This window comes from Xiphophorus hellerii, chromosome 9 (assembly GCF_003331165.1).
Source record: "Xiphophorus hellerii strain 12219 chromosome 9, Xiphophorus_hellerii-4.1, whole genome shotgun sequence".
NCBI lineage: Eukaryota > Metazoa > Chordata > Actinopteri > Cyprinodontiformes > Poeciliidae > Xiphophorus > Xiphophorus hellerii.
The window spans coordinates 12936902-12964846 of record NC_045680.1 but is presented as its reverse complement, the minus strand read 5'-3'; the positions used below and the strand labels follow the sequence as shown (position 1 = coordinate 12964846).

At 39.8% G+C, this 27945-nt stretch overlaps 2 protein-coding genes across 2 annotated transcripts; both read right to left on the bottom strand.

Moving 5' to 3' along the window:
- Positions 1-4392: 4392 nt before the first annotated feature.
- Positions 4393-13150, bottom strand: LOC116726454 (vitellogenin-1). The gene is made up of 33 exons (XM_032573194.1): positions 13102-13150; positions 12814-12834; positions 12516-12667; positions 12187-12438; positions 11927-12088; positions 11697-11845; positions 11294-11444; positions 11047-11204; positions 10787-10952; positions 10574-10699; positions 10263-10481; positions 9961-10178; positions 9783-9880; positions 9581-9705; positions 9396-9497; positions 9202-9321; positions 8927-9116; positions 8474-8567; positions 8191-8376; positions 7977-8109; positions 7685-7901; positions 7026-7600; positions 6830-6934; positions 6518-6721; positions 6290-6432; positions 6075-6210; positions 5862-5985; positions 5599-5779; positions 5407-5501; positions 5195-5289; positions 4899-5064; positions 4644-4805; positions 4393-4554 (listed from the first exon to the last, which is right to left on the bottom strand). The coding sequence occupies exons 1-33, from the start codon at positions 13139-13141 to the stop codon at positions 4463-4465; spliced, it is 5157 nt and encodes a 1718-aa protein (XP_032429085.1). The 5' UTR covers positions 13142-13150; the 3' UTR covers positions 4393-4462.
- Positions 13151-17680: 4530 nt separating this feature from the next.
- On the bottom strand, positions 17681-26956 carry vtg2 (vitellogenin 2). The gene is made up of 34 exons (XM_032573195.1): positions 26901-26956; positions 26531-26551; positions 26287-26438; positions 25918-26169; positions 25666-25830; positions 25425-25573; positions 25188-25338; positions 24945-25102; positions 24702-24867; positions 24497-24619; positions 24188-24406; positions 23870-24087; positions 23688-23785; positions 23482-23606; positions 23206-23307; positions 23000-23119; positions 22728-22914; positions 22546-22639; positions 22270-22455; positions 22053-22179; positions 21735-21951; positions 21170-21648; positions 21021-21065; positions 20808-20876; positions 20507-20713; positions 19791-19933; positions 19547-19685; positions 19325-19454; positions 18921-19104; positions 18748-18842; positions 18569-18663; positions 18309-18474; positions 18033-18194; positions 17681-17948 (listed from the first exon to the last, which is right to left on the bottom strand). The coding sequence occupies exons 1-34, from the start codon at positions 26938-26940 to the stop codon at positions 17836-17838; spliced, it is 5097 nt and encodes a 1698-aa protein (XP_032429086.1). The 5' UTR covers positions 26941-26956; the 3' UTR covers positions 17681-17835.
- Positions 26957-27945: the final 989 nt, after the last annotated feature.

The window sequence follows — 27945 nt, the reverse complement described above, 5'->3', positions numbered from 1 at the left end:
TAGCTCCCAGTCTCTAAAAGGTTGGTGACCCCTGATCTAAGGAATCTGGGTGAATGAGAAAGACAACGGTATACTTTAAACTTCTACTTTAATAATTCTGTCTTTTCCACTTTTCCTTCTCTAATGTCTCCTCCCACTTAGTTAATTAAGAAAACAGAGAAATAAATATATGGTAAACTGCTCTAATATTCCCTAAGTAAACATGCTCTGATCTGCATCCAGAAGAGCTTAGAAAGTTCTCAATTAACTATTGTTCTATTGTCTTTTCTGCAAAGAAAATATCATAAAGCATAACTTATTTTAAATACTTCATGTTAATAGCTGCACATTTAATATGCACGTCTTAAAAGTCTTAACTGTGACATTTGTAAAGCATTTCTTGAGGAAACAATGATAGTTCCCCTCTCTGCTGTCGCTATCCCCAAACATCCTGGTACCAGCAACCCCCCAAGCTCCCCTCTCTGCTGTCGCTATCCCCAAACATCCTGGTACCAGCAACCCCCCAAGCTCCCCTCTCTGCTGTCGCTATCCCCAAACATCCTGGTACCAGCAACCCCCCAAGCTCCCCTCTCTGCTGTCGCTATCCCCAAACATCCTGGTACCAGCAACCCCCCAAGCTCCCCTCTCTGCTGTCGCTATCCCCAAACATCCTGGTACCAGCAACCCCCCAAGCTCCCCTCTCTGCTGGCGCTATCCCCAAACATCCTGGTACCAGCAACCCCCCAAGCTCCCCTCTCTGCTGGCGCTATCCTCAAACATCCTGGTACCAGCTACCCCCCAAGTTCTCCTCTCTGCTGTCGCTAACCCCACAGCGTTATGGTACCAGCTGTCGTTACGCAATAGTCAGCCCCGCCCTCAACCTCACAACATCCAAGGAGTGACTACTGACCAGCTCTCCGTCCAACAGGTCCAAAAAATCTCTAAGCCTTCGAGTATTACCCTGAAGCAAGTCTAGTAGAGATGATCTATCTAAGCTGGTGTCGAAGGAGACTCAACTAGCCTTTAACTACCTACAGTCCAAGAGTTATGGCCTTTTCCAGTTAAGAAGCAATCAGCTGAGTAGCCCTCACACCTGCACAACCTCAATAACCACTCCTATTAACGGTAGCGCCCCCTCTAAGTACAACGTGCGCTTGTTACAGACTAGTCAAAATCCTCTTTGAAATAGAAGCAAAGCAGACCTGGCTGTTGTCCTTCGAACACTTCAGATCTTCATCACTCAGTCACCTTTGTCTTTTCTCCAAGTCTGTTGCTGCAACTTTGAGATCCTAGGGTTGAGGCAGAGTAAGGCAGCCAAATCAGGAACCAGGGCTGAGGGTCAAGGGGTCTTGTCCCTTCTGGCGGTGCGAAGTCTCAACTTCCCCATGGCTCCAGGGTGCCAGACCTCTCTTCTTGGTCCCCTTGGCCTTATATACCCTTTCAACCCATGCCTCTATAAGGCGTACGTGACCTCTCGAGCATGCAACTACCTCATCGGAAACTCCCAGCCATTCCCACATATACCCTGCTTCCCTCCCTTACTTTCCTCGTGACCATCTTAGTTTCAGATCCTTAATTGGGACACAGCTCTGGGGCAAGTCCAGACATGTTCGGACTTGCCTTTTTCCCTTGCCTCTGTATCTAACACATTGTTTGATTATTACTTCAATTACAGTTTTATATATGGTGTATGATCATCATAAGTAAATTCAAAATATCTTGTCCCATAATCATCAAAAAATCAAAATGCAAGATTCACTTGCTCAGGCCTTCATGATCTGTTGTCTGCATTAGTCTGGAATGATCCCACCTCCTCATACCAGTTTTCACAACACAGTGACCCCCCAATACTTACGTCCAGTTACCTGAAATTTTTTTCAGTTATTAAAAAATCCAGGGTGGCACCCAGTACCTCAGCGTTCCCGAATTATACATGTCAACAAAAACACGCCCAACTCTCCGGAATATATTCGGTTTTGGTGTTTCTTCCTCCTGTGTTTGATCAATTTGTGGCTCAATCTTGGTTTTTTCCACCCTGGATTCCATTCTGTCTATCTTGATTTTTAAAGCCACGATCTCCTTATTTAATTCCTCGTTCTCCCTAGTAAGGCACAGCAGTTTTTCTGACTTTTCTTTTAAAGATTTTTCCGCGTCATTTTTTGCCATGGCCCGCTTCCGTTCTAGTTTAATTGTTAATTGTTGCATGTTGCAATAATCATTTTGCATTCTTTCAATTGTTGTTCTCGCTTCCTCCAATTCCAAATTAACTTTAATCATTTGTTTTTTATAATACCCATTCGAACTTATGAGTTTGCTATTCTCTACATGCCAATTTGTTGAGTCATCGGTCCTGTTCAGTCTCTCTAGTTTCCTCTTCAGACTCTCCACTGTTTTCTGAAGCTGCTCATTTTCACTGTTCAGCTTCATCTGGTTCTTCTGGAGAATCTCTAACTTTTGTAACGTGAAATCTTTCTCCGCCATTGTTTCTTTCTCGTTCGAACCTTAAACTGCAAATGAATTTCTCTGTGGAATCTGGGAATACAAAGACAGTCACCAGTGATGTCACAAACAGGATGTGTGACATCACAGTTCAACATCATAGCCACAAGAAGTCTGTTGGGTGTGGGGGGGAAGGGGGGATGTTTTTAAAAAAAAAAACTTTATTAACACTGTATAACGACAGAGAGAAACATTTGTTCTGCCTCAAGAAAAAACAAATACAGACTAGAAAATTTCTGAAGAAATTTAACCGGGGCCTGCCAAAGCGTGCCCGTCGGTTTGGGCCCGGCGTTGTCATGCTAGAAATTAGCATCAATGCTAAAGAACGCTGCAATGTAATCAGTAGCATGTGGAGAATCACAAGAACGTTAAGTAAGGTGGCCGTGCACCATTCAGTATGATTTAAAATTTTTGTCAAGGCTTTTATTTTGAAATTTTTGTAAAACTTCATTTCAAAGGGCCAAACTAAATCCATGTATAACAGTCATTGGATAAAATCAGTTATATAATGCTGAAAAGAGCAATAATCTCATGTAAAAATTGTCAAGGCTTTTATTTTGAAATTATTATTATGCTTCATTTCAAAGGTCCAAACTAATCCCATGTATAACAGTCATTGGGTTAAATCAATTATAATGCTCAACAGAGCAATTACCTGATTTAAAAATGTTCAAGGCTTTTATTTTGAAATTTTCAGTATGCTTAATTTTAAAGTTCCAAACTAATCCCATGTGTAACAGTTACTGAGTTAAATCAGTTATATACAGCCCATAGCAGCAAGTAGTTCTAAAGGCCAGTTCAGTCCTGCTCTGTTTCAACTGAGTATTCCACTATAGATAGAACTACAGTGATGCGTATTTGTAGTCCTAATCAGCAGCCAATAGCCTCTTGAGTTCCGTTGCTATGTTAAATAAGTTTCTCACCAAGGTGTAAACTGTTAGTGACAGAGCCTCAGACAGCCTAGAAAATCCTGTCGCATGACTTTGCTCTGAAGCACCGTGACAGAAAACCGTACGATCTAGATAAATTTCGAAAACATTTTACCGGAGCAGACATGCGTATCAATGTCAGGACCGATTTTGATACCAATCGTGCGATATTTGTGGGCGTGATGGCGATTTCAAAATTATTTTGGGGTGAAAAATTGTCTTCATTTCTCACTCTAGCAGAGGGGCACTCAGGAAGATTCACACTCTAATTTTAGGAAAAATGAGAAACTTTGGGTTGCTTAGAGACAAATTGTGGACAAACCGTAATTGGTATCGACGAGCCGTCTTCACTTTCGAAGAGATCACAGACGTATCTACAAAATGAAATTTGAATGGCATTTCTACGTGAATTCGTGACGACACAGAGAATCCTCAAAAATAGAGTATTTCTAGGATTTTTCCCATTGACTTATAATGGGGTTTTTTTCATAGTTTTTTGCGAATTATGTCGCCATGTTAACCCCGAATCCCACCAAAAGTAATAGCTCCAATGGCGTGAATTTTCTGCACGTTTTGATACCTCATTTGTAGGTGTGCACCCAGCGGTATGAGCCGCATTAACGGTTACGGATGAAAAATAAAGAATTGGGAGAATAGCAATAGGTTCCTGCCATTGCTTTGCATGGCAGGCCCCAATAATGTGGTGAATTCAGGCAAAGTCGGTAATTTGATCAATACATCAGGAGGGAAGAGGTGAGTCGGAAAGGTTCCTTCAATGTATTTGAATTCTATTTGAAGCAGTTTTATTGCTTTTTGAGTTGAAACCTAACATTAGTTTCAGTTCTGCACATTTTCAGACCTAAATTAAGTGGAAAGTCTGTCTGACCTTCAAAAATGTTGAGTCCCAGACTAAGCTGAGCTTTTGCCCTTTTAAAATCATTTATAAATCTATGTATCACACAAACATTTAAATGACCACTATCACTGAATTTTAAGATGCAGTTTATTTATTGTTACAGAAAAAATTTACACATAGTGACTTAAAGGAAATGTAGTTAAGAGCACTTGGTGTTGCAGTTGCAAGCCAGGTGAGCTTGGGTAGTCTTTCTCAGGTCCACACTTCTGTCATAGACATTGCTCTCAGAATCTGCACAAACAAGGAAAATACAGCAGTAAGAAATTGCACTGTAAATGTTTTATGGATTATCCCCTTTTTATATAAAAAAAAAAACTCACCAGATGACCAGCAGTTGAAACCAACAGTGACGGGGGTGGTCTTGATTGGCAAGCATCCAGGCAGACAGCGAGGTACAGGCTCAACAGAGTAGCATGTGGAATCGTCACCATGAACGGTCAATTGTTTTTCCAGCTGCACAGATTCAAGCTTCAGACGGCACTCTGCAGGGGAACAATGTTGTTAAGTCAGTTTTCAAAGAAGGCAACACACAATTAATTCATGTGCAAAACTTCTATATATATATTGGGTTTTACCAGAGGCATCCCTGCAGCTTTCAACAGGCAGAATCCAGGAGTGAGCAAAGCTGACTGAGTTCTTAGCCACGCGTCCGTTGGGAGTGTGGTACTCCTGTCTGATTTCTCCATCAGCCTTTCCACAAAGTCCACAGGTCTTACCTTTCATCCAGTCAGCAATTTTGATCTGCAATGCAACATTGGGACATTAGAAAACAGAAATATCAACTACATTTGAGGTTTTTCTAAAACCTCTCTTCTAATCTTTTAGAGTATGCAAGGGAAAAGTTAATAATAAACAGAATTTTTTTTTTTACCCTCCATGTCTTTTTGTCAAAGTAGACTTCTTGGAGACCATGTTTAGGTGCAAATACAGCAAGGCCCTCTCCACTCTGTCTGATCTCAATGGAAGCTGTAACAGTTTCATGATGCAGTAATTTAAGAAAATGTAACGACGCTCAGAAATAGAGTAAAATTTGTAGATATTGGTGTGATACTAAATAAAACAGTAAGGACTGTTCATAGTAACCTGTTGGGTGGCGGTAAGGCAGGCTGGTGAGGGGAATTTCCATTTCGTTGACCTTCACAATGATGTTGTTGTCCCTTGGATACATGTCGATGTCACTGAAAGCATAAAAGTAAAAACCCTGTTTGTTTTGGGTTCTTGATCGTCCTGTGTATGGAGACTAAAGCTGTCTTCTAAATTGCCCTGGAAACTTACATCTCAGAAATTTTGACATTGATATGGTGTTGCTCTGAAGAATCTTTCCTCAGGAGAACCATAAACTTCAGTTCATCAGTGCAGTCCTGTGCGGCAACCTGGTAGCAAGAGGAAGGCATCTTGTTCTTGTAGCTCTTGTTGTTGAATGTGTAGAGTGTGTCTTCAAAGAAGCTGCATTCAGCTGGAAAGAGTAAGAAAACACACTTAGTCTGAACTTGCCAGACAAAGGTATCTGTACTTACGAAAGAAATATTTGGCATTACCTGCGGCAGCCTTTGAAACCATGAAGTGGATCTTGTCAATGACTTCATCAAATGGGGTGAGACCTTTGATCTCTTCAATGGGCATAGACATGGGAAGGCGCACAGTGACATTGTAGACAGATTTCTGCAAGAAGAGTTCATTTCAATTATAAAAACACTCAGAATATTAATGACACTATCTATTTGGTCAACAAAGTCTAATCGTTTTCATACCATTGGAGTTTTCACAATGAAGTCAATTGTCCTGTCAGAAGTTGCAACTGCAATGACTGAGATTTTCCTGGTGCTGTTCTTTTTCTTTGTGTGAATCAAGTCTGACAGTACTTTGGAATGGACATATTTGTTGACCCTTGAAGGAAATGAAGAAAATCTCAGAAACTGTACAAAAATTCTTGATATGGACTCCTAGGTGATGTAGAGTTTCTTACATCTTTCCATAACGTTTCAGGACAGAAGGCAGTCTTTCCCAGGACGCTCTGAGGCGAGCTGCCGGGCTTGAAGAAACAAGACCAGTCTCTCCTGTAGCATTGGCGCTATATCTCTTGCATTGCTCGCCCCAGGCAACCCTAGTCTGTTGACAAACAACACTACATTAGAATAAGTCGCCTATGGTTGCTGATAGACATTTGTTGTGTATCTCGTATAAAGGGCCTTACTGTAACTTTGTGCTTGCTCAACACAACTCCATCAGCACAGAGCCTCCAGTTGCTATCAGCAGACAGGTTGGAGACAATGATCTGAAGTCTGGCATTTGGTTTGTCAAGGTAGGCAGCAAGTTGGTATCCCAGCATCCTCTTGTCAACTTTGACAGCACGGACGATCAATGCCACAACAATTTCCTCTTCCCTGAGGAATTTTTTCTGTGGCAACACTCAATGTTAAATGGGGTAGGTTCACACTTAAAACTAAACAGAACATAAATAACACCTTTTAAGTGCTTATTAATTTTTCTGATGACCAAATTTCACCTGATTATAGATGGCCTCAAAGCTGGAGGAAGTGCTCCTGCTTCTGGAAGTTGATTTGGAGGGATTCTCCTTATTGTGCAACCTCTGGAACTTCTCAGTCACTTGCTGTAAAGAACAAACATTTCTGTCAGATTTCCCACATGCTATACTGGTGTGTTAAAACACTTTTCTGCAAAATCAAGATGAAGATTTTTACCTTAGAGCGAGAGGAGCTGGAACGAGAAGAGCTTGAACTGCCGCTGAAGAGAGATGCGATGCTTGATGCAGAGCTGGTCCTATCTGAACTGCTGCTGGATCTTGATAAGTTGCCACTCTTGCTTCTGCGGCTGCTTCTCCTGCTTCTGCTGCTTCTGCTGCTGCTACTGCTGCTGCTGCTGCTGCTGCTGCTGCTGCTGCTGCTGCTGCTGCTGCTACTGCTACTGCGTTTGGAACTGCTACTGCTGCTGCTGCTTCTGCGGCTGCTGCTACTGCTGCTGCTGCTGCTGTTGCTGTTGTCCGCACGGGCTGCAAGACTGATCTTACGGCTGGAGCGAGATGAAGAGCTGGAGGAGCTCTTTGAGGAACGGCTGGATGAAGAGCTGCTTGAGCTAGAGGAGGAAGATGAGGAGCTGTTCTTTTTTGAAGACAGGATTTTGCTGAGCTTCATCAGAACTGGTCCTCTTTCCTCTGTGGTTTCCTCTTCGTTCAGGTTGATGCGTTTAACAAGTTTCTCTGCAGCATTTGGTCCAACTTTAACCTCCATCTCCAATCTCTCAACCACTTCACCTTCAACTTAAATTAAAAGATAGTCATTAATATATTTTGTGTATTAATATATTCTATAGAATACTAAAGTGTGATTTCGCCTGTGCTTACTTGGTGTCACAGAGAAAGAGAAGTTGTGGCGGCCAACCAGTTTGTACAAGAGTCCATCTTGGATGTAGGCACCATTTTCACTGGCAAACCTGAAACAGGCCCTCAGTCCAACACCTTTGTTCTTAGCGCAGTACCTCTTGGCAAATGCTCGAACCTTATGTTGACGAATGGCCTTGACATATTTTGCTTCCTCAGGAAGGAGCTCGGAGGATGAGAGCTGTAAGAGAAGTACGACGCAATCAGAATTTATTTGCAGATGTAACAGTAGCTGTCAAGGCTAAGTTAAATTTACCATGCTGTCAGCATAGGAAGCTCGCTCGGATGATTTGACTGAGCTTGGGCGCAAGAGTTTTTTAGGGAAGAGGTAGGTAATTCTCTCTTTAGAAAGTTCCTCGATGTTTCTTGACCCAGCAAAGGTTGTCACACTGTTGAAGAGAAAATAAACAAATTCAGCTGGACTGCAAGGATAGTGATAGAGGTTAAGTTAAATTCATCAAAGTGCTTACTTCACAAATGTGATGTTTTCAGGCACTTCAACTGGAAGAGCTTCAAGCTTAAAGTCTCCTTCTTTGATGTTGAGTCTTGCAGCAATTTTGGCTGGCATAACAGAGTGGACGTTGGCGTTTGCTATCACAAAAGCCTGGAAAACGTCAGTGTTGAGTCCCATAACTGCATATGTGGTCATGGCAACACTGGAAAAAAGAGAAAGGTTTTCAGGTTGTTTTTTTTTTTTATCACATTAATCATTTCATGGTGAATTTCATGTAATGTATGACAGTGGCCACTTACGCTGGTCTGACCTCAGCCTCGAGCTGGATGTCTGTTTCCAGGAGCTTCTGGAGGGGGAAATCTTCTGGCAGGCGTGGTGATGTGTTTGGCTTGACTGAGAAAACAGAAAAACTCTTGACTTTTCCTGTTGCTTAAAACTGATCACAAGATTTTCTTTTGCTTTGAATAAGGAAGTCACATTTAAATGACACTATGTCTTAATATGCTTACACTGTAAAACAACAAACTCTTAGCAAGTATTATTTTTGTCTGGTTTCTTGCTGAAAGATTACTTGTAAGTTAGTTTTCTTTTATTTCAAGTGTACTAAGATATTAGCACTAGAAGCTTGAAAAAATATACTTTTTTGTGTTTTTGCAGTGTAATAATCTGTCTTCCTGTCATCCTCACCTCTCAGTATGAAGTTAGAATGCAAAGCCTAGAGAGAAATTCATTCTAAATTGTGTTTTACTCACTTTTAACAGAAGCTGCAGCCACAGCAGCACTGAACAGACCAAGCTCCATCGGGAGACCAGCGACAGTTGGAAGAATGCGTCTCACCTCAGCAGCCAGCACAGGCTTAGCATACTTGAAGTTGATACCAGACACGAGCAGAGCCTTAAGAATCTCTCTTCCATATTCCTGAATGGGTAAGTCCTTGGCATACTGTAAAGAATGAGTATATAGTTTATGCTATGTCTGACAAAACTTGATTTTCCTTGAGTTCAGCTGACTGTTGTCTCTAAAGTACCTTAACAGCCTGGTCGATCATGGGTTTCTCGATACTAGCAAAGGCAACCTCCTGTCCAAAGAGCTTGACATAGATAGAAGCCAGGGGTTTGTCAGCGGGCAGGGATCTCCATTCTGACAGCTGTGGAGAGAAAAAAAGTTGTGCTTTTTTTGTCATGTTGGACTGTAATATTTCTTCTTTTGATTGGTGCTTACAGCCTTTATGACACGCTTCATTTTGGTGATCCTGTCAGTGTTTTCAGCGAGAGCAGGGTTTTTCAAAAGCAGCTCCTGCAGTCCATCAATAGAGGCTCCGATCTGTAGAGAAAACAAAAAACAACAGCATTAAAAACAATACTTCTGCTATATGTTTTTGAACATGTGTTTGTATTTTCAATTACCTCCAGGGCTTCTGCAGTTGCTCCAGCGAGGAAGGCTCTGGTCTTTGCAACAGCAGTTTTTGGCAAAATATTTGCAGCATCATTGATGTAAAAAGCAGTTGCAGCAGCACCAACCATCAAGGAGTCTGATATAGATATTAATTAACAGGTTAGCTAATATTTCAGTAAAAATAGAACTCATCTTCTCTTTATGTTGTCTTACTTTTGTAGATGTCCACATGAACAGCTTTGCTGTAACGCAGGCTCAGTCTGTCCAGCTTTGGGCTCAATAGTTTCATGGCAACGTTGCAAGCAGCGGCACTGCAGTAGGGGCATAAAGAGGTGACTTAGCATAATTTTTTAGGACTTTATGATAATTCAGAAAGAGACAATTGCCTTACACATCAGGATCAATGGTTGCATGGTTCCTACTCAGGGACTTCATGTGAGAGTAAGTGAAGCTGGCCACCTGCAAATTCTCCTCTGTTTTCACAGAGTTGGCAACAGTGGCCACCAAACCCATGGAAGGACTTGTCTCGAAGAGAACAATACAGGAAAGCATACGGAGCTTTGGGTGGAGAACCTTGTCCATGTAGAGCTCGAGAACCAGATCCTGGACCTAATTCAGAGAAGAAAGATTAACTTCTAATGTACCTCTGTGGATAGACAAAAACACTTTTAAACACTTGATATTAGAACTAACCAGTCTGGGCTCCTTCTTTGCAATGTTCCTCAAAGCCATGATGGCTTCAACATGAATTCTCATTGGCAGAGATGCAGCGGCAGTGCCATGGATGGGCATGATCTTAGTGAGAGACTTGAAGCTAGATGGATGTCCAGCATTTCCCAAAACCTTTATGTACAGGATGATGTTTTCTTCCTCATTCTTGGCAACAGCATTTGAAAGTCGTTCTTGAATAGGCTGTTGACAGAAATGAGTAATTAACAACATAATTTAGTTCCCCCAGTTTTTCCTCAGTATGAAGAAAAATTGAATTTATGTGGTTAAATTACCTTTATAAGTTCAGCTGGACAGGCTGCTGTCTCATTACAATATTTGTAAACCATTGTACCGTATCCAAGGAAGACAATCTCACGCAGAAGTGGATTTCTCTCTACTTTGTCGCTCGCTAACAGGTTCTTCAAAAGTGGAAAAACATTAATGTTGTATCCATTCATTCTTTCTTATTAATAGAATGAGTTATTCACAAAGTGAAGATTACCAACCTCGAACAGCTTGATAACCTCGGGGTCAGCAGTCACCATGTGCACAGCTGCAACCAATGCTTGAACAGCCTCAGCAGTGTTTATTTCCTCAGCCATGAACTTCTCTTTGATGAATCTAAAAGCAGCGGGAGTGCCAGCAGCAGGGATGGTATCCAAGAACCAGTGTCTGGAAAGGCAAAAAGAAATTAAGTTTGGAAAAAAAAAAATTCATTAAAAGCATTTATTTATTTTGCAAGTTATGTTCAGTCGCTGATATGAACCTGTGAGGGGACATCTTTTTGTACTGGTTCCAGTACATTTCCAAATCTTCGTAGCGAGCAAGACGGAGGAGCTGTACCAGTTCCAAAAACTTCATAGGTGCATTTTCATGAAGATTCTCCACGTTGATGGTGGCAAGCTGATTCATGACCTCTGCAGTCTAATATCACACAATCATTGTCATTTGAAGCCAGTATTCACATTATTTAATAATCCTTAACCTGTCTTACAATGCAGTCTAAACCGTACCTGGGCCTTTGCATTGCTGATCTTGACAAGCTTAATGGGTGTCTGAAGAAGTTCGTTGGAGAACTCGTACTTGAGAGATCCACGGTGTCTATATACAGCGTTGATAGGTGTAATGGGGTCTTTCTGAATCTCAAGGAACTCAAAGGACTGCCTTTAAATTAAGGTGTAAACATGTTAGGTTGATGTCAATGTCAAATGTATTTATAAAGCACTTTCAAAACAGTTGAAACTGCACCAAAGTGCTGTACAGAAGCCAATAAATATACTATTTCTAATAAAAGAAAATAATCATAAAATAACTTCCAACAATTAGAATAAATCACAAAGGCTTAAGTGCCAGCCTCTTTGGAGGTTAAACTAAAACCTAATATCACCTCCATTTTGTTAGTAATGCTTGACATACTTGGTCCTCATTTGAGTAGCTCCATTATCCTCAGAGAAAGGTAAGAACTGGATCAGCTCATTAACGTCCACTTTCAGGATCATGATGGCATTAGCGACTGGTTTCAAGGTGTAGCTGAATGTTGTGGTACCTCTCAGGTTTTTGGTTTCCTGTCAAAAACAAGTCGTGGGTTAAATGCAAAGTTTAGCTTTGAACAATTTTACCTTGGAACACAATGGGTTTAGTTTTACCTCCTGGCACTTTTCACACTTCTCAGTGTATGCCAATCCCATGTCCTTAATGAGTCTTTCCTGGCAGTTGTTCAGGTCCCTGGTCTTGGTCAGAAGGATGTTCTCATTACGTGCATCTTCACTGATGGAGTAGAGGGTCTTGCACACACCCTGAGTTCCAACCTGTGGAGAACAGAAAACTTTTTAGTTTTAGTTTTAAAGTTTTATGACTACTGGTAAATAACTTCTTAAATAGGCTACCGTTTGCCTCTTTTACAAACCTCCTGCAAGTCAAAGACTTTGTGGGTCTTCTTGATGTTCAGCTGGAGAACATTCAGGATGCCTCTGTGGATGTTCAGCACCACAGGCGAAATCCCTTCAGGAGCAAAGATTTTACCAACAACACTATTGGTGTATTCGAACTTGATGGGCATCGCAAACTGAGGTGCCAGGGCTGCCGTCAACTTGGTTGCTGGGATTGCTGAGTCGTTTGGCCAAATGCCATTGTACTCAAAGAGCTCAGGTTCCACAAGCTGTGATTTAAGTAAAATGTGTTGGTTAGGTATTTGGAAAGGTAAATGATTGCTGTTGCTAGTTGATTTATTGTTACCTTCAGCATTAAAGTATTTTGGTCAGCTCGGCCGAAGAGAAGTTTGGACCTGATTTTCAGTCCAGCTCTTGCCAAACCTTCCTCAGGAAGACCGCTGAGGAGTAATGCTTCATACTTGTACACGTAGGTCTTACCGGCAGCAAATTCAGGGACTGTGAACACAATTTTGCACAGTAAGAATAATGCATGACATATGTATGTTATTTTTAGAACTATAAGTCAGAGAATGTGGTCACCTATAAAAGCTTAGCTATGTTAATGTTGAATCATTTAGTTTATGTTCAAATACTGGACTTACCCAAATCAAAATGTTGTCCAGCTGGGATGGGAAAAAAAGGACATTTTTTGTCAAACATTAAAGAAGAATGAATTATTGTATCAAATTAATATGGAAGAACTAATTCAGAAGCTTTAAAGAAAATCTAAAATTATTCCAAAAGTTTCAACAATAAACACTTAACTATTTTAAAAAGATACGAAAAACATCAAATGTGCAATTTATAAATCAAAGCATAATAAACATCTATGGCAAATTATGAAAAGAAAATGTAATAAATGCAATCTATTAGTGCAGTATGCTTCTTACCCACGAAGGCCAAAGTCAGGGCTAGTACAACCGCTTTCATGGCTGATGAGGCTGTGACAATCTGTGGTGACAGGCAGCCTTTTATAGGGACATCGGTGCTATGCAAATATGCCCGTTGCCTTTAATTTGATGGATAACTTATTTATCTTTTGGTCAGAATCTGGTTTGTGCAACATGCATCAAAGGATGGAAAGTTAGGGTCACCTGACCTGGTTCTTTGACGCAGGTCAAACCTGAGTGTCCTGTTCCGAAATCATGACCGAAAAGTTCCATTTAGCAATTTCTGTCTAAACTGTAATACAGCTTCATTCTATTATACATCTATAACACTGTAATTGTATTTGTTAATATGTAAACATTATTTCAAAAGAAAATATTGACAAAATATGACACATTTTCTTTTAGAAAGGCTTCACAATATATTGTTTAAGGAGATAAACTGCTTGTTTGTTGGCAATACAAACATAACAAGACTTGGTAATAAAATTACATTTCATAGACAAGACATCAGACATAAGATTTTTATTTGTCATCATGCTTCTAGAACATGATGAAATTGGAGTGGTATCCTCAGTGATAAATAGATAAATAAATAAAGCCTTAATTAGTTCCTAAGGTGCAGCAGGTGTGGGTGTGCCTGCAGGGGGACAGAGAGGATAGAAGGACGTGACAGACAGATTTCACAGCTCTTGAGAAAAAGCTGTTCTTTAGCCGCAGGGTTATGCTGGTAGTAACAAAAATTGTATAATTTGAAAAAACATTTTTGTTAAATGCTTTGGCATTTCTACAATGCAAGTAACTTTCTTTATGTTAATACATTTTCAGTTCTTGTCATGTCTTATGTTCCTTAGTTATTTATATTCCTTAATTAATTTCATAAATGTTTGTGATAACTCTTCATCAATTTCAAAGTTCACTCAGAAAGGCAACTTAATAGTGGGATATTTGCTTTCTTTGTTTGCTTTGGTCACTGTGACCAGTAAGGTCAGGTCATTTTAACAGGTCAGGCTTTTAGGCTGGAACAGTTTTATCAGTGCAAACCACAAAAAGTTTTCACGTTTCCATCTTGTGCATATTTGCTTTACTGTTTTGTTTTAACCCAGGCCAATGCGTTCTAGAAACATGATGTATGCGCGTGACACACTGTTCTTAAACCATAAAAAACACCTCTTCTTATAACACTGATTATTCTATCTTTTTAAAGTAATATTAAAACCAAACACATCATACTGAATATTTGCAATATAAGTATCAAACTTGACTTGAACTCCTCCGTAGTAAAATCTGGCAGAATGGAGACCTCTATGAGTCAATCCTAATCTTAGGATCAGTCAGCCATTTGACTTTGACAAGTGTATATAACTATAATATCCATCATTTTTCAATCAGTACTGCCAACAATATGGTAGTAGCAAAAGCAGCTAGATGCTTCTTTTTAAGTGCTTGGACTTTTTGGAAGTTTTTAGAAGCATTCGAGGCCCAAATGGAAGTACAAAACATGCAAAAAGTTAATTTTGCATAATAGGTCCCCTTTTCTATAGGCACTGTGAATGGAAGACAGGCCTGTGGTTTTAAACACTGCTGGATAGTTTTCTCCAGGAAGGTAAATACTACTTACAGTATGAGACAGTAAAATACAAGCCTGCAATGTCTTATATATTATATCTTATCTGTATTGTTTGTTGAGAAATGCATATTTCAAGAGTTTGACAGTCACAGCATATTATCATCTTCATTTTTACAATTTGCATTTCAGTACATTGTGTTGCCAAATGTTTGTTCTTTTGCCTCCAAACACAAACTAGGATGACATCCCAATGAGGTTTAACATAAAGTTGACTAATCCTTTGCTGCTAGCACAGCTTAAACTCTTCTAAGAAGGATTTCCACAAAGTTCAGGAGTGTGTTTTTGAGAATTAAAACTTTTCTTCCATTAATGAGGTCGGCTATTGGATGAGAAGGCCTGGCTTGCAGTTTGTGAGCTATTAATCCATCATCAGTTAAAGATTAGGAGTTTGTCCAGTCAGGTCCTTTCTCATCACACCTGCTGTGGCAAAACCAACACGCAAACACAGAGTAGATCTGGGCTCAGACATGCAGATATTACATTTATTCTTGGAATGAATCAATTTCTAATTATATAATACATTTTATATAAAATGGCTAGACAAAGCATTTGTGGTTGAAAAACCTTTCAACAGAAATATTCATACACATGAAATACAGAGAAGGAAGGGAACATCTCACACACACACCAACACTAATGCAAATTAAATTATAGAAATAATAAATAGAAATTATGAATAAAGACTAATACTAAAGGAATTAATCTTCATCCACTATAGCTAAGAAAATGTAAGTTGCTATTTTTATAAATTGTGAATAAAAATAAAATGCAGGTATACACACATTACATGGATTGATGGCAAAAAAAAATATTTTTAAAATGCATACAGAAACAAAATCAAAACATAAAAAATTAACACAACAACTTAAATACAATAGTTCATGTTAAAACTTAGATTAAAGTCACATTACCAATTCCACAGAAAACTCAAACTCAAATTAAACTTGCTTGCTTTGTTTTTGAAAGCAAAGTTGGACTAAACCAATTGTTTTTATTTTCATAGAAACAGCAGGGGGAGCAGGAAGTTGAGTGCGGCGATAAGTAGTAAGAAATTATTTGAAATCTGTAACATGTTTGCTATCTCTACCTCCTGGATCTCATCAACAAAGTTAAGTCTCCAAAAGATGTTTGACATACCTTACAAGTATTTGGTTTTAGACTTAAATTTGATGCCTTTTTGTTGAGTTTTAAGGAATCTACAGAAGTTAAGCTATTTTAACACATGTACTTTTGTACAGTTGTTAAAATTTTGTACACTGAGGCTGCTGTGGGTCAGTTTCAATCTACATCAATGGACTCTATATCCGGCAGTGACGGCCAAATCAAGGAAAATTATAGCTATGTAGTTCAATTGTGATCCTACCAGTTCTGATTCAGTCTCTGCAGAGACAGACAAAATGTTAGTATACAAAGATTATGGCGGAGGATCTTGAAACAGTGGAGAGATAAAACTGCACCAGACGGCTACTTCCACACATGTACGCTCCCAACCAGATTATTGTGCCACGTTGCAGGGGCAGATCTCATGTCTGTGTCGAGGTCTAGTTGAGGAGGACCTCCACCAACACACAAGATCTCCACCTGCAATTTGTGATTGCAGGTGATAAATTATAAGTTTCAAATTGATTTATATTCTGTGTCTTTTTTGGTATATTTTATTGTTGTTGGGTTTTTTTTTGATACTTTGTCTTTTAGCTTTTATACTTGCTGTAACATCAATTGCCCATTTGAGACATGAATAAGTATGAATCTGAATCTGAATCTAAACTTACAAACAGATTATAAAAACACATTTGAAGCTAATTTGGTGAGTTAGGTTTTAGATACAAAGTTTGTTGGGCAGGAGGTTCAACATCTGATAGTTCTTGGTAAGGAAGCCAGCAGTGATTTGGATGAGAATGTGTCAGAGCAAGAGTAAAAATAAAACCCCTCTGATGAGAATGATAGGCTGCAAGAAAGACAATTATGTCAGGAAAACAATGTCCTCTGCTGGTCTTGTTTGTCTTACATCACTTTGCAGTAGGAATGACATTGGAAAAAATAATCCAGATATAGCAGATATAACTCCAGTCCTCAAGGGCCGGTGTCCTGCAACTTTTAGATGTGCCTCTGCTGCACCACACCTGAATAGAATAATTAGGTCATTAGCAAGGCTCTGGAGAACTGATCTACACAAGGAGGAGGTCATTAAGCCATTTCATTCCAGTGTTTTGTACCTGTGGCACATCTAAAAACTGCAGGACAGCGGTCCTCTAGGACTGGAGTTTGAGACCCCTGCAGGACTCACAGAACTGCTTACTTTGTGACAGATTTAACAACTTCCTAGCTGACTGCTAAAACTAATCAGACAATTTTAATGGTTTTAAACTGTTGCACATTAAATTACAGCACAACACAAAAAATCATTTCCATTCTCCATCACCAAGGCTATGTTCTCATCTAAGATAATTTAAGGGGTAATATTGTATTATAATTTAGGGGTTTTTTTCTCCAAAACCTAACAACATAAAACGCAGTATGTTCACCCTGATCTCAGTCTCAGCAGGGAATCATCATCTAGTTAATAATGTAAGCTCAGCTCTTTATGGCCATGACTCAAGAATTGTTACAGAGACTTACTATTATATGTAATTTGCAGTTAAAATTCACTTGGAACATGTTATAAAGGTGTTAAATGTGAATAGTATGAAAAGACTAAATATTGTGACTTGATTTTGATTATTTTTTATGTCTGTAGCAAATAAAAACACCCTTAAAGTTTATCATTTTTTGTCTAATAACCATCTCAAATGTTGTCATCATATCTCAGTCCAAATGTGTGGGGTTTTTTTCAAATTCATGTTATTTTCAGTATTTCTGTTAATTAATTTTTAAATGTATTTTGAAAACTGTCTTGGATTTCTCACTCTTTTTATTATTAATAATACATACAATTAAGAATGCAATGAATGATCAATGTTCTTAACCCAACATTTATTTTTAATGATACCTTTTATTACTTTGTGCCATCACCGTTCACCACAGAAATAATTTCAATTGCTTCTTTATTTCAGTTTACAAGGATCCAGGAAACACAAAAACAGAACGAATGTCAGAAAGCAACACAATTAGGCACACTGTGGAGTGCAGCGACAGGCCAGGTGGGACTCCGCTGTCTCGCGCACATCAATGCTCTTCTCGTAGATGCTACTGAGGCCATCAGAGCGATTCATGTTCGTCTCTGAAAGGGAGAGTGGAGCGGTTAGGATTGGTGCAAGATTTGAGGAGTGCTTTAATAAATGTGTTCTTGGGGTTAGCTGCTCACCCATAGGAACGCAGTGGTAGCCGACAGTGACGGAGGTGGTTCTCACTGGCTGGCAGCCAGTGAGACAGCGCAGCACAGGTTCGACAGAGTAGCATTTAGATTCCTCACCTTCTACCCTGACCTGCTTCTCCAGCTTCACAGATTCAAGCTGCATGAAGCACCCTGGAAAAATATTTGACCCTTTCATTTTGTATTGTTTGCAGACTGCTTTGAGTTCATCGTTGTGCAAAGTCTTTTGAATCACGGCTGCATTTTTAAAATCGGAACAAATCTTACCAGAGGCCTCACGGCAGCTCTTTGCAGGCAGAACCCAGGAATGAGCGAAGCTCGTTGCGTTCCTGGAAACCCGTTCGTTCGGAGTGACATACTCCTGTCTGACTTCACCGTCAGCTTTTCCACAGATTCCACAAGTCTGGCCTCTCATCCAGTCCACCACCAAAACCTTGGAGGAAAAAAAAAGATATTTGAGTCACAATTATACAGCTATCAAGATATCATTTGATGAATACCCAAGTTTACCAGATTTTTGTCATCACCTGCACTTTATCGGAGCTGAAGAAGACTTCCTGAAGACCATGACTGGGACCAAACAGAGAAATGCCCTCCTCTTTCTCTTTGATATGTATTCTGCCTGTTATAAATTGACACATTTAAAACATAAAAATAAATGGTTGATATGTGCGAGTCTAGCATATAACCCACCACTTTGTCCTACCTGATGGGTGCCGATATGGCAAGTTGTTGAGAGGAATTTCTGCTCCATTAACCTTCACCATAACGACTTTGTCCTTGAGATACATGTCAACATCACTGTGGAAACGGTTTAAATGTTAAAGTCATTTTCTTCAAAAACAGTCATATTGCATACTGTGTACAGTCATCACCTACATGTTTTCAATCTTGATGCTGATCTCATTCTGTTCTGCTGTTTGATCCCTCTTCAGCAGAACTATAAATTTGAGTTCATTTGTGCAATCTTGAGCCAAGACCTGAGGGCAAGAGTGGGGCATCTCTGTTTTGAACTTCCTGTTGTTGAAGGTCACCACTGCGTCATTGACCACGGCGCACTCAGCTGAAATGAGAAAAATATTGAATTTAACCTCTTTAAAATGAGCATAAATTAGGCATGGCCCAGTCTGAGATTAGCAGATTATATTTTTACGCACATTTTATAAACTAAAATTTGTAACGTAATGTAATTGCTTTCTTTGGAATATTCGCAAACACTACTACCATTAATCTGCTCATAGAAATTACATATTAACATTCAGTGATGTCTGAGGGTTTTTCACCTGCGTTAGACTTGGTGAGCATGTAGGTGACCTGCTCCATCCAATTGCCCTGATATGCCTGCATCTCAGCAGCAGTGTTGTTCATCGGCAGGTATAAAGGAGTGACCCATCCCAGTTTGTAATAGTTGCTCTGGATTTCCAACAAACAGAAATGATCTTTGACATATACGTGCAATGCAAATGTGGTGTTTGCATCAATGAAAAGATGATGCGTTGCTGCACCTTTGGTGTCTTCAGTGTGACATTCAGGCTTGTCTCGTTGACAACAGCTACAGTGAGTTTTAGCTGTCTGGGTTCATTGAGGGCCTTTGTCCTGTTCACTCCATTGTCCTTAGCGACACGGTAAAACCAATTAGAGACTCTAAACGGGAAAAAAGTTAAAAAAATCTTAAAAATTTACACAAATTAAGGCTTGACTTCCAAAGGGAAATGGCTACAAGATGATTTCCTTCGTTTGTGATGTTACCTTCTTGAATATTTCTTCATGTAATGAGGGAGTCTCGTCCAGGCCAGTTTCACACGGATTGCAGGTTTCTTATCAACGCTACCGGTTTCAACTGTGACCGTGGTGTTGAACTGCTTGCATTCAGCTCCCCAGGTTAGTCGAGTCTGGGAAAAAATTAAGTTTCCAGAAAATATACTAATTATAAGTAATAAAGGATAGTGCATTAAATGAGAACTTGTGGAAAAGCTTAATCTAAAATCTTCCTTCTTCAGTTCAGACTTTATACTTGCCAGTTTAAAAGTATAACTCGCAATTCCAGTAAATTATTGAAAAACAATGCATTGTTGTGGTCAGTTCCTTCTCAGTGATGTTAACGATAAGGTGCATTAATGTGTGCTAATTTATAAAAAAGCACAATTGGGGACCAAATCTTTCATCAGCAACATGAAATCTTTGTTACTTTGTGAATCAATATTCTTAGCCTTATGCTGCACAGTTTGAAGCTAAACAGTTTTAACTTTCATTTAGCATTTTTTAATGTTCCCATAGGAAAATAAAAATATAATTTCTGTCAGTATTGAATGAAAGCAGTAACTGGAAATCTGCAGGCCTGGAAACCTGTAGTTTTACTCTAAAAATAAACTGCTTGGTACTACAGCTACAGTGTCTGGGTTTCATGGTGACTATTTTAAGTTATAATTAATAACAAAAATAAAATGCTAAAACAAAAAATGTACCATCACTTTGTGGTAGCTGAGCATCACGCTGTCAGTACAGATCGTCCAGTTGTCATTTTCAGTGAGGTTGGCCACAATGATCTGCACTCTGGCAGTTTGTCTGTCATAGTAAGCAGCGAACTGATATCCCTGGTTCTTGTTGTCTTGTCTAATGGCACGGACAAGGACTGTGATTTGTGGACGGACGGTGTTGGACAGGTATTTGGCCTGCAAGCACAAAGACGACATATAGATTGTGTTTGTTTTTTCTTTCTTTACTCATATATGGATGCACAAGGCTATAATAATTTTTGCAACTTGCCTTGTTGTAGATGGATTCAAAGCTGCTAGCACTGCTCTTGCTTTTCAGACGCTCTGCTGAGATGGAATGCTGCAAAGGAAAAATATTTACCAGCTCAGAAAGAAGGAAGGTGGTTTACAGTTTAAATTAGCTTGGGGAGTAGTTAATTGGAAGGCAATTTCCTTTAGCGTCAAAGTGAGTAAAATCACTTCTAAAAGATCACAATAATGTTACCTGGTGGATGTGATCCTTGGTGAAGTTCAGTTCATAACGTTCCTGCTGTAATAGAAAAGCAGATGAATAAAATTGTCCTTATTGTTGTCTCCAAAACAACAATGCAGTTTTCATAACTGTATAAGTTGTGAATTGTGACGTTGCCTCACCTTGGACATGGAGCTGGAGGAGCTGGAGCTGGAGCTGCTGGAGCTGGAGCTGCTGGAGGACCTCTTTGATGTTTTGTTAAGCGGGTCAGCAAGATCCAGCATCTTGCTTTTGCGGCTCGAAGAGGAGGAGCTGGAAGAGGACTTGGGGGAGCTTGAGGAAGAACTGCTAGAACTTGAACTGCTAGAACTTGAACTGCTAGAACTTGAGCTGCTTGAGCGAGAGCTCCTGGAGCTAGAGCTGCTTGAGCGAGAGCTCCTGGAGCTAGAGCTGCTTGAACGAGAGCTGCTTGAGCTGGAGGATGAAGACTTTGTGCTGTTCTTCAGACCAGGAACCAAAATCTTCTTCAGCTTCATCAGGACATTTTTGTCCTCAAGTATCTTGTCCTCCTCACTCAGGATAACTGCTTTAAGGATCTTTTCTGCTGCCTTTTCACCAATCTGAACCTCAATTTCAATCCTTTCGATGGATGGTCCAGCAGCTGAAATGAAAATAAATGAAACAGATTGATTTTTGACCCTTTCTAAAGGCTTCATTTAAGAACATCAGAGCATCCGTTTCACTTGCCTGGGGTTACATTAACCATGAGAGTATGGTTTCCAATTATGGCGTAGATGGGGGTTTTTTTGAGGAAGATCGCATTGCGAGACCTAATATCAATGCAGGCCTGTATTCCGAATGTGTATGTGGCAGCACACATTTTCTTCACAATTGGCTTGGGGATTTTCATGTTTCTGACACTCTGACTTTGCCGTTTAAGAGGAAGAAATTCCTCAGAATTTGACTGTAAAACAAAAAACAAGAAAAAGAGAAACTGCAAGTAACCCAAATCATAGGGAGGGTAAAAAAAATGGTCGGGAGGATTGATCATTCATTCAGACTTACTTCACTATCCAGAAGCTGTGAAAGACTTAAGATGGGCTTCTTGCTGAAATTGTCTAACGGGACAACTGGTGTGACCTTGGCAGCTGCGAGGTCTTCCACATCTCTTGCAATGGCAACTGTTTCAAGACTTTTATAGAGGTAGCGGGAAAAAAACATTTAGTCCAAATAAGAAAGGGGATTGATTTGTTGACTCCAGAGAATTAAAAAATGTACATACCGAGCAGATGCGATTGTTTTCACACCCTCAATAGGCAGGATCTGATAGTTAAAGTAGCCCTTTTCTATGTCAAGTCTCGCCTCCATCTTTTTAGGAATAACTGTGTGGACTTTGGCTCTTGACATCACAGTAGCCTGAATGAAAGGATTATTTACTCCCATAACAGCATAGGTGTGCAAAGACACACTGAAACAGAAAGACGTACGGAAATATTAAAACATAACTGGTTTAAGCAGGTTATCCTCTAGATGTTTGTTTTCAGGACAGGTGGTTCACCTCGGAGCGACTGAAGCCTTTAGGGAAACATCAGACCTCAAGAGGTGGACAGGATGGAAGTTCTCAGGAGGTGGTGGAGAAATGGTGGCTTGTACTAGGAAAAATTTATTTAAAATTGTTATTTCTTAGTGTAATTATTCATCTCAAACCCTCAGTTGTTGAACTGTAACACTGAAACTTACCCTCAACAGATGCGGCTGCCACAGCAGCAGTGTAGAGACTGAGCTCCATGGGTAAACCAAGAGAGCTGGGGAAGATGTGACGGACCTCAATAGCCAGCAGTGGCTTGGAGTATTTCACAGAGTAACCAGACAACAGAGACTCTAAGGTCTTTTTGCCATAAGTGCGGATTTCAGGTCCGGTTGCAAACTATTAAAAATAAAATCCTTATTAGACTAAGGTTTTTATTTGAACGTGATATTGAAGGCATGCAAACATTTCTGTGGAGCACTACCTCAATGATCTTTTCAACCATTTCTTTGTCAATGTTTGCAAATGCGACTTCCTGTCCAAGAACTTTCACGTACAGAGAGCCAAGGGGCTGGCGGGAAGGATTGGCCCTCCACTCAATTAACTGTAACAGGAAGAAAGTTGTAGGATAAATATTTTTTTATGGAAGTGTGAAAAACTCTCTCACAGGTAAATGTCTTATAAACCTACAGCCTTGAGAGCTTGCTTCATCTTAGTGATCCTGTCTGCATCACCTGGAACATCACGGACTTTCAAAAGGGCCTCCTGTACTCCCTCAGTTCTGGCTCCGAACTGTAAAAATGAAGCATTGAAAAAGCTTTTTAATTTATAACAATTCTCAAACAAATCTTTTTCAACAAGTTAATATTAAAAAGGGTGAGTCGTTCTTAAGCACAAAGATAATTTCTATTGCATAAACTGAATCCCTTTGGTTTTAACGATACGTCTAAAACATGATCATCATACCTCCAGAACGTCAACATACACTCCAGACAGGTAAACTCGAGCTTTTGCCATGACGTTTCTTGGCAACACAGTTGCAGCATCATTGATGTAAAATGCGCTGGCAGCAGCTCCCATCATCCAAGGATCTGCAGGTTAAAAAAGCATTTTGATATTTATTAGTAAGTGAAATTTCTAGAGAGAACGTGATTTTTCTGGTACACTCTTACTATAATAGTGGTCATAATGGAAAGCTCGACTGTAGCGGTAGCTTAGTCTCTCTAATCTAGGGCTGAGCATCCTGACAGCAACATTGCAGGCAGCAGCTCTGTAGAGAGAACAAATATCAGTAATCCTTTGTTCTAGTTTATTGCACTGACGTATTAACGAGATAGTGTAACAGGGTTCTTACACAGAAGAATGGTCAGGGGTGGTGGTCCTCGTGAAAGCCTTCATGTAAGAGTAGACAAAGCTAGCAACCTGCAGGTCTGGTTCATTCAGGAGGCTCTGAGCTACAGTGGTCACCATAACCAAGGGCAGCTTGGTATCAAACAGCACAATAGCAGCAATTATGCGGAGCTCTTGGTCAAGAGCACTGTCCATGAAGAGCTGAATAGCCACGTCCTGAATCTAAACAAAAAAATGGATAATTGTCTTAATACATCTGAACAGTATGTTTAAACCTTAGGAATAGATTCGTAAGGTAGGGTGGTCAGAAGGTTTGCCTCACCATCCTGGGTTCTCTCTTTGCAATTTTTCTCAGTGCCATAGCGGCATCAACATGAACTCTGTGCTCAAGATTGGAGGCAGAGCTGCCAAAACCAGGCAGCAGCTTCATGATCGGCTTCAGGCTGCTAGGATGTCCCACATTACCCAGAACTTTGAGAGCCAGGGAGAGCTCATCATTGTCACGTTTCTCAAGAGCACTGGTAATAATGTCATGGATAGGCTGCAGGATAAACAAACAAACAAAAAAACAATAGAGGTTTTTGGTCTTGCAACTGAACACTGGTTTTGGAAATATGCAGACAATACATACCCTGAGAAGCTCAGATGTACATGGGTTTTCCGCACAGTATTTGTGAATCATGCTGCCAAAGCCCAGCATGGTGATCTCACGCAAAGCAGCATTTTCTTGAATCTTAGGGGTCTTGGCTAAGGCCTAGAAACATAAAAACTGTTTACATATATGATTGTTTCTGTGCCACTAGAAATAAACATGAAACATTGTAACATCAGGTTACCTCCAAAAGATTGATGGACTCCAGGTCAGCTGTCACCAAGTGTGTGGATGACATGATGGCCTGAGCAGCTTCAGCAGCGGTCACTTCACCAGCAACAAACTTCTCCTTGATGAACTTAAGAGCAACATGTGTACCAATGGCAGGGATGGAGCTCAGCATCCAGTGCCTTGGGAAAGATTTGCTTCAGTAAAATTGTCTTTAAGAATGTTTGCCTTTTAATTCTCTAAATGAAAGTGGCTTTACCTATGATCGCTTTTGGATTTGAATTGCCCCCAGAGAGCTTCAATGCTTTCATATCTGGCCACACGCAGAAGCTGGATAAGCTCAATAAACTTCAGGGGAGAATCTTCATGGGCCTTGCCCAAATTGAGGCTCACAAGGTTGTTCAGAGTCTCAACAATCTACAAAACAATCCCCCAAAAATGTTTTTTAAGTACAAAATTGAATCAATAAAAACAGAATGTCAATAAGAACTTCCCAAGGTACCTGAGCCTCAGCATTGGTGATCCTCAGAAGCTGAATTGGTGTCTGGAGGAGTTCAGTACCTAACTCGTACTTAAGTGATCCACGGGGAACATAGTCAGCTTTGATAGGCTCTAATGGGGTCTTCTTGACATCAACAAAGGTAATATTCTGCCTGTGAAAGGAGATTAACATCAGATCAAACAGCTGTCTAAAATTTAACACACAGAGATGAGCTTCATCATAATTTAAAGCACATACTTTGCCTCCATCTGGACAGCTCCGTTCACAATGTTGAAAGGGGAGTACTGGAGGAGCTCAGTGGCAGTGGCCTCTAAGATCAAGGAGCCAGAGGCTGTGGGCTTCATGATGTAGTTTAGAGACATTGCTCCTGAAAACATTTCCCCCCGCTGGAGTGGCACAATACACAAAATCAATAATCAAACAGTTTAAATTCCAGAACAGAGACTATGAGAAAACTATAAGAGAAAACTGTACTCACAGTCTCACACTCTGCACATTTGTCTGTATAACCAGCCATGCCAACATTCATGTAGATTTTTTCTGAGCACTGATTCAAGTCTGTGGTCTTTGTCAAATGAAGGCGGTCAGCCTTTGGATCCTCACTAAGGACATAGTATGTCTTGCACACACCTTTTACTCCAGTCTAATTTAAAGAAAAGAAAAGTAAGAAAACATTATAGGTGGTTCACCATTTGCCTGAATAGACCTATCGAAAGCAAGCATGGAGTACCTCTTGCAGGTAATACACATTCTGAGTCTTCTTGATGTTCGTCTGAAAGATGTTGAGGATTCCCCTGATGATATTCAGCACAGTTGTAGAGACGCCCACCGGGGCATACACTTTACCGATCACACCATTGGCATACTCAAACTTGACGGGTGTCAAGAGCTGAGCAGAGAGAGCTGAGGTGAGCTTTGTGGCAGGGTGGAAAACCTCTTTGGGCCAGATACCACTGTACTCTGAGATCACAGGGTCTTCAAGCTGAAAGAACAAGCAACATATTAGGGAGAATGCAAGCAAGAATGGATATTGGTTGTTATGTTTGTACAGATTAGGTTTTGTGATGGTAATGCAATATTATTGAGAAACAGTTTTTACTTTCAGAATGTAGTTGTCAGGATTTGCTGCACCAATCAAAACTTTGCTCTGGATTTTCACCCCAGCCCTTGCCAGGCCCTCCTCAGGCAGCCCTCCCAGAATATATCCTTCATATTTGTACTCGTAGGTCTTTCCAGCTGCAAATTCTGGGGCTATAACAGAAAGCAAAAATCACCCATATCTTAAAAAATATATATAGATTTGCTGTTTTTCTTATTTTTAGTATTATTACAAAACAACTTACCATAGTTAACCTGGGTGCTGGCTGAAAAACATTAGAAAAATAAAATAAATTAGAGTTATGATTTTCTTCTTCTTCTTATTATTATTATTATCTGTTTGTTTTTAGGGGAGATGATATTTAAAATTATTTAAGAATACACTTCTATTGAAACCTGTGTTTTGAAATAATATCAATTTACGTTTTTAAAATTTGGAGGAACGTTATTACCATTTATTGATAAAAGAGAAGGGGTGGGGTCAAAAAAGTTTATATTTCTGCTCATCTCCTTTTCAAATAGTTATCTAAATATGTATCATGGTGTTTGAATGTGAATATGTTTAAAATAAACAAACTAAACTACCTAAATTTTAGTTCATACAGCAACACTCACCCACAAAGGCTACAGTCAGAGCCAGCACAATCACCTTCATGGTTGGTGGTTGTGAACGACTGTAGCTAAGGGTTTCCTTTTAAAGCCAAGATTTGCAGACATTGTCTTTGAAAATGAAACATTAACTAAATGTTGGCTGTCATTTCTCTCGGTGGTTACTGTGCCCTGATCATGTCGACAAGGCTGAGTAAATACGCTAATCAGAAAATGTTCTGAAAATGTCTGAACTTATTTGAAATCCTGTCAGTATCTGACCTTTTAAACAAAAGAAAGGTAATAAAGATCATTTCTGGGTTTGCACATTCTGAAGTAGAATTACCTAAATTGCAGTGTTTTATCATGTTTCGTTAGAAATTTCCATCCATCCATCCATTTTCTGTACACCCTTGTCTCTAGTGTGGTCAGGAGGGGTGCTGGTGCCCATCTCCAGCTGACTTTCCGGGCGAGAGGCAGGGTACACCCTGGACAGGTCGCCAGTCTGTCGCAGCACTAGAAATGTGTTAAAGGTTTTTATTTGTCGTATTGGTTGGCAGAACAAAACATATTTAAAGTAATAAATAAGTATTTACCTCAAAAAGTAGTTTTATATGTGTTTAAAGACAATAAATATTCAGATTTGTACAGAGCTGTCAGAGCAGCTTGATCCCACCTGGTGACTGATTCATGTGTCATAATGTCCTGACCCTACAATACTTTCACAAAAATGACAGGATTGTGAAATTATACTGTTTGCTTTCTACCTGGAATCGAAAATGTTTGAATAACCTTCATCAGTGCTTCTCCTCAATAAACTGTTTAAGGAGTATCAAACAGAGGATGTATGACAGTACTTGTAGGTAAACTCCAAAAAGATATAAACCCTAACGATTTATCCAAAGAGAAAGATATCTGAAATTAAGCAGTATGTTGGTGTTTTTGGTTTCTCTGTTCTGTCTCAGATACCTTGGTGTTATTATCTTTGACTTGCATAGTTGCACTAATTCAAGATTGACTTCCACTTTTATAAAAAAAATACTGTATATGTACATACTTTTGAAAGGTTTTT